General features: G+C 37.6%; 2 protein-coding genes across 4 annotated transcripts in view; one reads left to right on the forward strand and one right to left on the reverse strand.

Moving 5' to 3' along the window:
• Positions 1-3,586, forward strand: part of phactr3b (phosphatase and actin regulator 3b) — a 55,420-nt gene extending 51,834 nt beyond the window's left edge. For all 3 annotated transcript variants that reach the window (XM_086167964.1, XM_086167966.1, XM_086167967.1), the window contains 4 exons: positions 1,168-1,229; positions 1,333-1,473; positions 1,795-1,871; positions 3,021-3,586. In XM_086167964.1, coding sequence (XP_086024090.1) covers positions 1,168-1,229; positions 1,333-1,473; positions 1,795-1,871; positions 3,021-3,036 — 296 coding nt within the window. In that variant the 3' untranslated portion in view covers positions 3,037-3,586. The remainder of the gene's footprint in view (positions 1-1,167; positions 1,230-1,332; positions 1,474-1,794; positions 1,872-3,020) is intronic.
• ppp1r3db (protein phosphatase 1, regulatory subunit 3Db) lies at positions 3,572-11,345 on the reverse strand. Its single transcript, XM_086167973.1, has 2 exons — positions 11,031-11,345; positions 3,572-10,914 (listed from the first exon to the last, which is right to left on the reverse strand). Exon 2 carries the CDS (start codon positions 10,890-10,892, stop codon positions 9,993-9,995), a length of 900 nt encoding a protein of 299 aa, XP_086024099.1. The 5' UTR covers positions 10,893-10,914; positions 11,031-11,345; the 3' UTR covers positions 3,572-9,992.
• Between the last annotated feature and the right edge of the window lie 823 nt (positions 11,346-12,168).

The raw sequence follows: 12,168 nt of genomic DNA on the forward strand, positions 1-12,168 counted from the left end.
TTTTTTTTTTGGCATCAGACAATTCTGGGGAGTTGAAAGTATCGTTTTTGCCATTTGAGCACAAACTCTTAAAATTACTTTCAAATACAGGGAAGACTGTTTAAAATAGTTAAAATAATGTCATGACAATGATGAAGGAGAAGAATCTTTGGTTATGCTAGAATATCAGGACTTTATTAAACTTACAATGAAAAATGTGAATGAAACATTCTGAAATGTTTGGCTAAAATCCATCAAAACATAATATGAGATGATCTCAAGGTGAGATCTAGATCTAGATTAGAAAAAGCGGCACCTGAGCTGCTGTGACTTGCCTAGTGCTTACTAAAACAACGCTTTTTGAAGTTTGCTCAATCTAGAAGTCTGACTCAAGACATCACAACAGACTTACTGTAACTGACATAATGCATTTTAATTTAAGAACACATCATCCTGACCTTTTGAAATAAAAAGTTAGATCTCAGTTGTCATTCCTGTTCCTTCAGTGCCTGAGGCGCCTTCTCTGCAGCTCACAGAGTATCACTTCTCAAACCTACATTATATTAAATTTGCTCATTTAAACTGCATAAAGATGATCTTACAGGACAAGAAGTAACAGTGATTAGTCTTAAAAGAGGGCGCCCACTTCAAATATCTGAGAGGGTGCGCTGCGGGGGTTACTAGTGATGTGGACCTATAATAATGATCTCTGCCAAATCTACATTTAAAAAAATGTACTGTCATACACGTGTGGATCACTGTCATTGAGACAAGTTTGTTGACGCTGATGTGCTCTTACGCATCAGAATAAAAAGTCGTGTCAAGACGGAAGGGTTTAACAAGAAGCAGTTTTAAGATCTCGATTAATCTCACGTAAACATAATATTGACTTACACCTTGGTCTTTTCATTGTAAATTCAAGGGGTGGTGCAAATGAACTAGATGATGGGACCGTGTGGCCCCCAACAATTAAAAGTTCTGAAAATGCTAATGTTGCTTAAAGGTTCCACCCTCCCGTCGCACACCTTAAAATAATCCTTTTAGTACCTCTGCAGAGGATCATCCGTATTGTCTCTGTCAGTCAGACTTCATCAACTGTCGAGTCTCATGATCAGAGCAGAGCGAGTCAAGTAGCGACTGAGTCATTTAGTGGATCTGAATGACTGTTTCTTTCGTTGGTGTCAACAGAAAGAAATGACCAGACTGAACAGGAGGAGAGGAGGGAAATCAAGCAACGGCTAAACAGAAAGGTAATAATAACTTGCTGTTGTTTTTCCAATCCGAAGCTATTTTGTTATTGAAAGTATTGGCGAGCTGATGAGAGATTCCATCGTTGTTATTTTCATTGTTCAGCTCAATCAGAGGCCGACAGTGGACGAGCTGCGAGACAGAAAGATACTAATTCGTTTCAGCGACTATGTGGAAGTGGCCAAAGCTCAGGACTATGACAGGCGAGCCGACAAACCCTGGACCAGATTGTCAGCTGCTGACAAGGTAGCTAAATTTCCTCTTGCAAAACCAGCTAATTTTTTTTCGATAATAAAATAACCAGATTTGATTTGGTAGGCGTTCATGTCAGCTGAAAGTTCACATCTGTGTTAACATTACTATTACTTTCATTTTTTTATCCAATCTCCTGTTGTGATTTGGTAAGATTTCATGTGCTGTAAGCTCACATCTGTGTTAATATAATTTATTTTCACAAAAAAAACAAGCTAGGATTAAACTAATCAGGAGCAACTGCTGCAAATCCATTTTTAGCCCCTTTTGAATTTCAAGATTTTTTCAATGAAAGATTTTGCTCTCGTTCCGCAGGCAGCGATACGGAAGGAGCTGAATGAGTTCAAAAGTAATGAGATGGAAGTTCATTCTTCGAGCAAGCATCTGACCAGGTGAGCACATTACAACCTTCTTGCCCTTTTTTTCCCCCCCATTCTCCCCAGGAGATTACTTGTCAAAACAGGTCAGTGTGACACTGCGGCGTATTTAACCAACTGCTCCACATATGAACGTGCCCCACAGAGGAGGCCCCAATTCAGTTGCTTCCAACCCTGTCGAAATAAGAAATATCTGGTCTTTTGTGTCTCTTCTCCCTTGCAATGAATCTTGTCTTCACACATTTAGCTTACGTTTTGCTTGTGTCAAGACAGTGGCTATTAAAAACCCTGAATTATCGGGGGCTGCTCTCACGCAAGACCTGATTCTTTAAGGGGAGGCAGCCTTTTTAAGTCCACAAGGCTAATAATAGCTTTCATGATTGATGAAGTCCTCATATGTGTATATTCAGCTCACACATCCCCTCTTCATCCACCCTATTAGGTTCCAGCTGGCTTGGTACCGTCCCTTTAGTAAAGAATTGCTGATAGGAATTTGTTCAACGGATGATTGTTGATAAAGTATTAGAGAATAGCCAACTATGTATAAAATGGTTAAGAAATTGCCAGAAATGTCACAATAAGTTACCAATAACACAAATTATATATATATATATATACACACACATAACATATATATAACAGCAACAATATAGTTATTACCAATAATAATAAATTACAAATAAATAACAATAAATTACCTACCAATGCTGACTATTTCTCATTAATTAGCTTTCAGCAGAAAGTTAATAATGTTTTACTGTGAGCTTCACTTCAGTGAATTTGACATATGATGTGTAGAATCACATCCTATTCAGCATATTTCGGCCCCAGAAACCATTTTTAAAGAATTCCCTCGTTAGGTATTTAAAACGTGTTTCAAAAAGCCGCAACTTGGTGAGATAAACATTTTTGACCAAATGGCTTTATCTTGTACACCTGCGACTGGATTTCAGTAAATTTGACACATTTTTTGGTACAATCACATCCTATTCAGCATATTTCAGCACCAGACACTATCTTTAAAGAATTCCCTAGTTATTTAAAATTCACTTCAATTTACTGTGAGGTGAAGTTAAACTCCTCCGGTTGACACTGACACATTATGATGCATTTGCATTGTTCATCCAGCAGTCTCACACTTTTCCCCTTTTTCTATGCATACAGGTTCCACCGGCCTTAGCAAGGTTTCTTCTGTGAAGAGATGCTGATATTTGGTTCTGTCAGTGAAGACCTTGCATCGCACGGAGTCTTCCAGCGCATCGGCCCGCAGTCAGTGGGTGTCCTGATATTTGGGCCCAGCAAACCTTGGAGGCTATGTCTCTAGAACTGGAGCTGCGAGTAGACGGGGATGCATGCGGCGAGCGCTACTTCTACTCAGAGGAACATCTCCATCACCCTCACTTGACTTTGTCAGATGAATCGGAAGAATCATGGTCATATATTTATCAGACAAGCAAAGACTTTTTTTCTTTCTTTCATTTTCTTTTTTTTGTAAAGAGCCTTTGAAAGACGTCCACGGAGGGGAAGTTGCATGTGACCAAGTCGACCAGTCCCAGTCAAGTATCTGTAGTCACATCCCCGTCCTGAGTCTTAAGTCACTGATTCATGTGATGATGAGTTTTATATCGACAGTATCAATGTTCTTAAACAGAAACCTTGTCTGTGTACAAGACAAAAATCCCTTTGTAAGCACTATTTATTGTCTGCACAATACAGGTTTTCAATTTGTACGAGGCTTTTGATTGTCTTATGTTCATCATGATGCTCCAAATCCTATTTTATGATTGTGGCAAAACAGGAAAAAGTGCGACATTTAAAATTGCGGTTTAGAGATCTCGACACCAAAGTCCAAACATGGTCTTACGTCTTAAATGGGATTTTAATCCCAAAAATGTTGAACTTTTAGATTTAACAAAGATACAGTTATAAAAATTTGATATCAAAATCTGTTTAGCAAACAAGAGTTTGAAAAAAATTCTAATTATATTAGTTGATATAAAACAAATATTTTTCAAACTGCTGCCTGAGACATATCGCTTTGGATGCATGAAAAAAAAAACTTAAAAGATAATCTTTGGAAAATTAATTTTTGCCTAACAAATCTACATAGCACTAGAAATTCCTCATTTTAAATGATAAACAAAGCTGTTTTTTTCTGAAGTAACTAGGTAATTATTTCACAATTCTGAATAAAGGATTACATTTGAGAAATTAAGATTTGTGAGAAAACCCTGCTAGTGAATACAAGTCGGTTCTGCACTGTTATCCTATAGAAAATGAGAACCGCCATCATTTACAGGGTATTTTACTAGTTGAATATGTGCCATAATGTGTATTGCCTGCATTCAACAAATTTCTCAAACCTTGTCCGCTCTCACACTGGCTCAGTAACAACTAAGAGAGAAATAAAATGAGCCCTTGAATCTCATTCCTAGACTAACCCATCAAAATGGCAGGTTGTGGAGGTTACTGAAAAACTTCACACTGAATAACAAAAACAAGAGTGGCCCTTCATCGTCATCGTCAGATTGGCCGTGCATTTTCCGGTTTTATCTCTGACATCAACATCTGAGTCACTACCTCCATGCTGGCAGTGGCCGACTAACAGATGGCGACTCCGGTTGTACTCGTGGAACCCTTGTTGTAGGGAGTCGTGAAACAAGTAGCTCCTGTGGCTGGACCAGGCTGTTGAGTCCGGCATGGGGCAGCCAGTCCTGGCCAGGGATGCACTGATTTTAATGTTAAGGGGAATTTCCTAACTCCCGGATCTCCCTTAAACTGTACGTATGAATGCCAAAGGCTTAAACACGAGCTCGACATATGCTTTGCCTTTATTAGCCAAACTTCAAAAATAGGTGTGGGATTAAATATAGCGTCACAGTTTTGGAACGCAGCTATTTTTCCAAGTATTACTAAAAAAACACATTCTGTTTTCCCATCATTTGTTCATTTCATCATTTCCCCGTCCTCCATAGCAACAGAACACGTCACTATTACACAGTTAGTCCAAGGCCCTCATTATTAGCCCCCCTTCATTATTTTCAAAACTATTATGCTCTTTTCTGTCATTGACAGATTCCACAAAACATTTGTATGTGTAAAGGTTTCATAAAAAAAAGGTTTCATTTAAAAAAAAAAGGGGGGTGGCAGCATAGCGCAGGAGGTATAGCGATCATCTCTGGAACTGAGTATTCAAGGTTTGATTCCCGTCTCCTCCTCGTCTGTCAAAGTGTTATTGAGCAAGACACTGAACCCCTAAATGAACCCCTAAATGTGCACTGATAGACAGCAGCCAACTGCCCATGGTTCATCCATGACAGGTTAAATGCAAAGAGCAAATTTCCCCACAAGTGATTAATAAAGTATTAATCATTAAAAATTATTAAATTGCACAGGTTAATCAGAAGGTTGATAACATTAAAATATCATCCTGGTTAAGGCTCAGTACATCTTCAGGTGTCCAAGAAATGAAATATTTTTCCATAGCAACAGATAGATAACAAACATAGCATCAGATAGATAACCAACACACAACTAAAGCAATGTAACGTTTAAGTCAGAAGTACAAAATGCTAATCTCAAAACACCTGAAAGCAATTCTTGGCCTGTTTGTTGCCAGTATGAAATTCATTCATCTGCCATATTTTGTCCTGCACAAAAGTTGAAAGGGTGTTGGCGCCAATTCAAGGGGCTGAGATCAGACAGTTTTGCTCTCAATGGAACAGTAACATTTATTATGACATTAACACCTATAGACAATTTAAAACACGAATTCCACAAATAATAACCCATGAAGACCACTGGACTTGAAGAGGGGCCCTTCTTTCCTTATAGTGCTGATAAATGCACCACCATCCAAAAGAAAATGCTGATCCAAATCAGAGAAAAATTTGGGACGAAATTTTAAAAGTCTGTAAATTATCCTTGACAGGCAATTTTTACAATGGAAATGGATCAACACACATATAAATTTAACTGTGTTTTCAATAGCACATACATTAATATTATCAGTACAATTTTTTTCCGTAATTTCCAAAGAAGATGGATGAATGGATGGATGGATGGATGGATGGATGGATGGATGGATGGATGGATGGATGGATGGATGGATGGATGGACGGATGGATGGATGGATGGATAATAGTATATTCCTCCAGGAAAAACATAATCAGGTGTCTAATTGTGCCTTTCATAATATGACAGGCTAAAAATCATAATTACAATCTCATTGCTCGACATTAGCCCTTCATCACCCTCAGCTTGACTTTTCACTCAGTCTTTCAGGTTTGAAATGTAATGCTTGTTTCACGAGTCCATCTTTCTTACAGTGAAACACTTTCAAATGCAAATTCAGATATTATGTAATTAAGTTTTCATTTTGCATTTACATCATAATGATTTTCTTAACAACTCAAACAGCTTTTATTTTTAAACAACCAACAGACAGCTCATAACGTTTTAATGATGCGACTTCTAACTGCTGCGATGATACATTTCGTCAGTAGTGAGCATCACAGTGACCTCCTTTTACGGAGTCTTCGCACACAACAAACGCAAGATGACAGACACTGTTGTGCTGCATAGATATTTCCACTAACAGGGCAAGACTCAAAAACATGCATATTTTGTGGTTGAAGTATAAACAACTTCCAAGAAACAACCTCACTTTGTTTGTAAGCAGGATTGGAGCATTCAAAATAAACTATGACCGGAGAGGGATTATTTTTCAGTTTGCGTCACATTCCAGGGTAATTACTAAAATCTGCCTTGCCTTATAAATGCTGTGAATGAGAATGTGTTTGTTAGAGAAAGTCAGATGTTTTTGAGAACCCTTGAGGAGCAGCCATGTGACTACATTTCTTCTTTCCTCCTGTCGACTCTGTTTATATTAATTAAATTTAATTTAATTTGATTTAATTTATATCTTCAAGACATGATTGAGCAATTGAACATCAATAGAGGATTTGTACTATTTCTTATTATTATTATATGAATTCAGATCCTGAGAATTTATGCCCACTGGATCCTGATTTCGGCTCTTGAAATATGCTTTTCTCCTCTCACAATATACAGATCATTTAATTATCTCAAAAAAAGATCATCGGTAAGAATAACAGTGAGATCTAAAATAAACATCTGAATGGTTTTTATATTAGAGCCAACAAACTATTATGAATGTTCCTGCTCTCATTCTCATAGGTGACAAGAATAATTTATTATTATACTTTGATCAAACTGGGTTAGAGAAAATGGGTCAAATGTCAGTAATCTTCAAAAGTACAGTACAGGTGATTCACTTCTGATGAGATTAAAAAGAAAGAGGACATTTTCCCCTGGGAAGCTTCGATCAGTGATGGTGTTATGATAGCTCAAACAACTTATAGCTAGGTTTAATTTTACAGATAAAACTGTTGCAATAACAAAACTGCAAATAAATTAGCAAAAATAAAAAAAAAAATGGAGCAAAAAAGGGTAAGACTTGATGTCCATAACTGTTGTTTGGGGCTCATTCCTGAATAGGTTTAAATTAGTTTCTTACCATTTTTTAGTTTATTTCAAGTGTTATTTAGGTATACCTGTCTTGTGTTTTGTGAGTTTTTATAATTTTCCTGCTTTCATACTAAATAAACAAAGAATAAAGGCAAAAAAATCAAATTAAATGTACCCACCATGGTGAATGAGGTTTTATGAAGTAAAATAAGGTCTGTTATATGTGTTGCAGAGGGGTCACACTGGTACTATCATGCGCAAGGCATTCAGGCCTGAAGGAAAAATACCTGCTATGAGCCACACTTTGCAGGCTGCCAGATACTGCTGGCCTTAATATCATTGGAAACTCTTTGGTTAAAGGTCACTACCAACCAGGGGATCTAATGGGAGCCAGTTCCAGCACAACAGATGAGCCTCCACAGCTTCTTATAAACCCACCCTTAACAAAACAACCCTAAGAAGAACGGGGTCGAACCTCACGAGTTTGGGTAAATACCAACAACAAACAAGCGGTTCAGGATGCCAACAGGTCACCAAGTTCCTCTTGTTTTCCCTGATATCAGCAGAGAATATGGATTTGTGATGGCTAAATTGTGAACAATAGGCATGTGTGTTTGTCTGACTCACACTGTAAATCAATGAATTGGGTCACCAGACTTGCTGAAGTGCAAAGTGGGCAAATTCTTTTGTAGGTCTGTAAAGAGGTGGCAGGGATTAAACACAGGCTAAACTCAGAAAACCTTTCATCACCTCAAACTGAGTGGGACATTTAAAGGCACATTTCAATCATTTTAAATTGAAATAAAGTTTGTATGTTACTGGATGATGTCATCAACCTTATCTCCAAGCCTCAAGGACTACCAGTTAGATGAGCGTTAAGTCAACTGCAAAACCCCTCAAAGCTGTTTTCTGTTTTTCAGATAACAATTTTAGAATACATTGTTGTAAACAAAATGTTGAAATTGACAAAAACAAGTGACATGGCCGTTTTAATAGTTTAATGTCTGTAACTAATATAATTTCTGTAAATCATTCAGTATTTTCATTATCTTTTGAATAACACATGAATTGTAGATACAAATACCACTTTGCTGGTTCTACCAATAATTAGAATGATAATAACAATGATAATAATATTAATAACAACACAACTACTTCTACTACTGCTACTACTACTCTTACCACCACTACTACTACTACTACTACTACTACTACTACTAATAATAATAATATTAATAATGATGATGACAATAAATACAACATCATTGTCATCATTATTTATTTTATTGTTTTTGATTCATTATAAGCGTTGTTGTTTTGACTATTAGTATCTTGATTTCACGTGTTTGTCAAATGATTCTGAAAAGCTGAAGTAGCAGTTGTGGTTGTTGTAGTCCTGGTCCTATTCATAGTAGTATTACTGGTATATGGTGTTGTTGTTGCTGCTCAATTTAAAGAAACCTGCAACCAGCAACAAAATAAAATAAAATAAGGGGTTTGTGGGTATGGACAATGGCAATTGTTTTTGTATTTTAATATAATTCAAATTTGCATTTAGTTTGTTAATTTGGTACTTGGTACAAACCAGTGTTGTTAAATCAGCACTTTTACAAACTGTATTTGTGACAGGTACACTTGTACACAGGTCACAGGCTCGTTCATCTTCACAAAATTACATAAATACACATAATACATATAAATATAAAATACATATAAAGAATATATAAAGTCAACTAAAATCAAAGACTAATTGCAACTATTTCAAGGAAAGTGGTTCCTAGATAGCAATGTTAATGACTAAGTTGTGATCAAATTTGAAAAAGGTTCTCAGGAAAAGCTTTACAAGACTTTGCCTCCATTGTTTCCCAAATCATTAGTTGTTCTACTTCTCAGATTTGTCCCATATTAAAGGTGAAATGAGGGCTCCAACTGTGTTTATCCTTTCCATCTAAACCGAAGGCTCTTAAAGGCACACTAATTCTGATCGATTGCCTTGTCCCACAAGAACCACAAACTCCCAGTTAAAGCTACCCTCTACTTGAATTAAGACACTTGGACTTGTGATATTATCTGGATATCGGCAGAAGTTGCTAATGGAGACACAGTAATTAAATCAGAGCTTCTTTGAAATAACTGTCATATTTTCAAAAAAAAAAATACTGAAATCAGTAACAAGAAAAGTTGAATTCGGGACGGTGCAAAATTATCTAAAACCAGCAAAAAAAAACAATAGTCAATCAATAAAAACTAAAAAAATGTCACTATCTTTATCAAGGCCTGCATAAAATGTTGATACTCCAAACAATAATATTGATTTTCTTTGTTGTATCTTTTGCAGAGCAGATATCTATCCAATATTAAAATAATTAAAATGCCCCTGGCTCTAACACAAGTAATATGTTGTCCTTCCTGCAATAGTCAGAATTTTCATTTAGGGCACAGAATAAACTTTTGAACATCAAATGTCCTAAAATATTGCCATTGTCAAACCTTTGAGAGATATAATTTAATAATTTAAGCAACAAAAAAAAAAAAAGAATTACATCTAAAAAATGAAACAATAAACAGTCACATTTTTGGGGAGTTATTCACAGTACAACGAAGTAGTTTCTATGCACAGATGTTATGGCTCCACTGTGTGGCCACTCAGGTAAAATGCAGCAGACTATCTTCACACTCTCTTGGTACAGTCACCTTGTAGCTGTGGCATGACAGTTTGTAATTGAAGCCATTGTTGTTGTCCCAGTAATTTGAACCTTTAACATTATAAGAGATGGCAAATTCTAAAAGAGCTCCTGGCTGCAAAATGAAAGGAGGCACAGGCAGACGAAATCTGAAGACATCGGTTTCTGGAGTGTCCCCTTCCCCACTGTGTCCACATGAGACCCAGGTTGCTGTCGTAACTGTGGATGTTCTCCAATTGGTAAAAGAGTAATGCACTGTGACCTCTTTCACATAAGCTAAATTAAGTACTTGTACGGTGCCTGTTATACCCACATCTGAACACATGACCCTCTCCAGACACACACCTTGAGAGTGAACCCGTTGTTGGAAGTCCGGCTGGGCCCCCTGATTTTCAGGAAAACAAGGTTTGAAGTAAGGCAGGGAGAGTTCCGCGGATTTCCCGAAAGCTAATTCAGAGCTCATCATCAGTCTGAACTTAACGTGAGGGGGTATCAGGGGGTTTTCTTTAACTTTAAACACCTTCACCTCCTCAAGGTCAAGGCCCAGAGCATCTATGAAACGGACCTGCTGGCTCCTCAATCCTCTCCTTTTTTCTGACGACGAAGACAGAGACCGAGCCCGTCCTCTCATTATTGCCTTTGTAGGAGGTTCGCTTGACAAGCTTTGCTTTAATTCGTGGTCCTTTACTAACGGAGGTCTCGGGCCTGGTGGGCGTATCGGAACCTGTGTTTTGGTGGATTGAGGTTTGGGATCATAGATGTCTCGAAGACGTATGGTGGTGGTTTTAGTGTTGGTGCTGCTGATGAATTTATGCTGGGCTCCAGTACCTTTCTGCTGCCACCTCTCGGAAACACCATCCATGGTTGCCACATAAAACCCACACCTTGAACCGCAAAACAAACACGTGTCAGAACCAATCACTCAGCACAAGTGTAAGAACCAATCACTCAGTGAGTACGAAAAACACTGCATGCTTAATGTAATCATGGAGAATCAAACCTTAATAGTTATGACTCTTGAGGTCTTTTCTCTATCACTTCCCCGCAAGCATAGGCAAAGTCGATCCTAAACCCAATTCTCAGATGACAGATAAGAATCAGCTACAGCAGAAAATGGCAGCAAAGCTCCACGGGGAGAAACGCACAACATCTTCAGCAAAACAAATTCAGTGGCTGCTGGACTGAGGCAGCGGATGATTGGGACCGAACGCTATTGCAGCCTTTGGTAAGTGAATGCAACAGCTCGGCCTGAAGAAATGACCGTAATCTGTGGCTCCCACCCTTTGACATATAACATGAGACCCCGACTTGAGATGGGAGGTGTAGGGTGATTATTTTTAGCTGGTCATGTCGCCTGTCTCTCTCTGTTGTGGACCCTTGATATTCCTGCTTCCTTGCTGACATGAATTGTTGGCAGGAAACAGTCATTGGCAACCCTTAAACTCCACCGACTACAGGGGGGTTGTATTCTATGTTGGGGTCCTACTCAGTATAGAAAGTTGAAAACACAGTGATATTTCCATTTGTTGTTCACTGTCTAATTTTTTTAAAACATGCACATTTCATCAAAGAATATGATGGATGAAAAAAGGACTCGTTTTTGAAAAATACATTAAGTCAAGTAATCTGTAATTATAAGTCATGTACCTCAAACTGTTTTGTACTTCAAAAAAGGATTCCAACCAATCATCTGTAATAATCACCTATTAGGAGATAAAAGAAGTTAAAATTTTGAAATTTTGAAAGAACGTGTAAATAGATTATATATCAAGGATAAACAGATCTTTCGTGATCAAAACTCTTAAAAAGGACCTTTTTTATGGAGCTCTCAGATGGCTTAAGTAATTTATTGTTCATCAGCAGCATATTTCTTTCAGGCTGACTTTTGGGCTGATTTTCTTTCTGACCGTTTCGTAATTTATTGTTAATAGTTAACTAATATCCGGGAGGTTTTGAAGTATCATTGTGGAGATTCTTAGCCAATATACTCATTGCGTTCTAATGTTTTACAAATACAAGCTAATGTCAGCCACCACTGCAACAGAGAATTTGGTGCAGGTTACCACATTGAAAGCAAACAGCATGACGCACTTTTAGTTGGCAGTGGTTTGGTTTGTAGATGTACAGAGAGCAGGCAG

The sequence above is a fragment of the Fistularia commersonii genome, chromosome 21 (genome assembly GCF_037954325.1).
Source record: "Fistularia commersonii isolate RoL2024-O1a breed Wild chromosome 21, RoL_Fcom_v1.0, whole genome shotgun sequence".
Lineage (NCBI taxonomy): Eukaryota > Metazoa > Chordata > Actinopteri > Syngnathiformes > Fistulariidae > Fistularia > Fistularia commersonii.

Bases quoted from the DNA above. Each gene is read 5' to 3' on its own strand.
- ppp1r3db (XM_086167973.1), bottom strand. From the start codon at position 10,892: ATGGATGGTGTTTCCGAGAGGTGGCAGCAGAAAGGTACTGGAGCCCAG.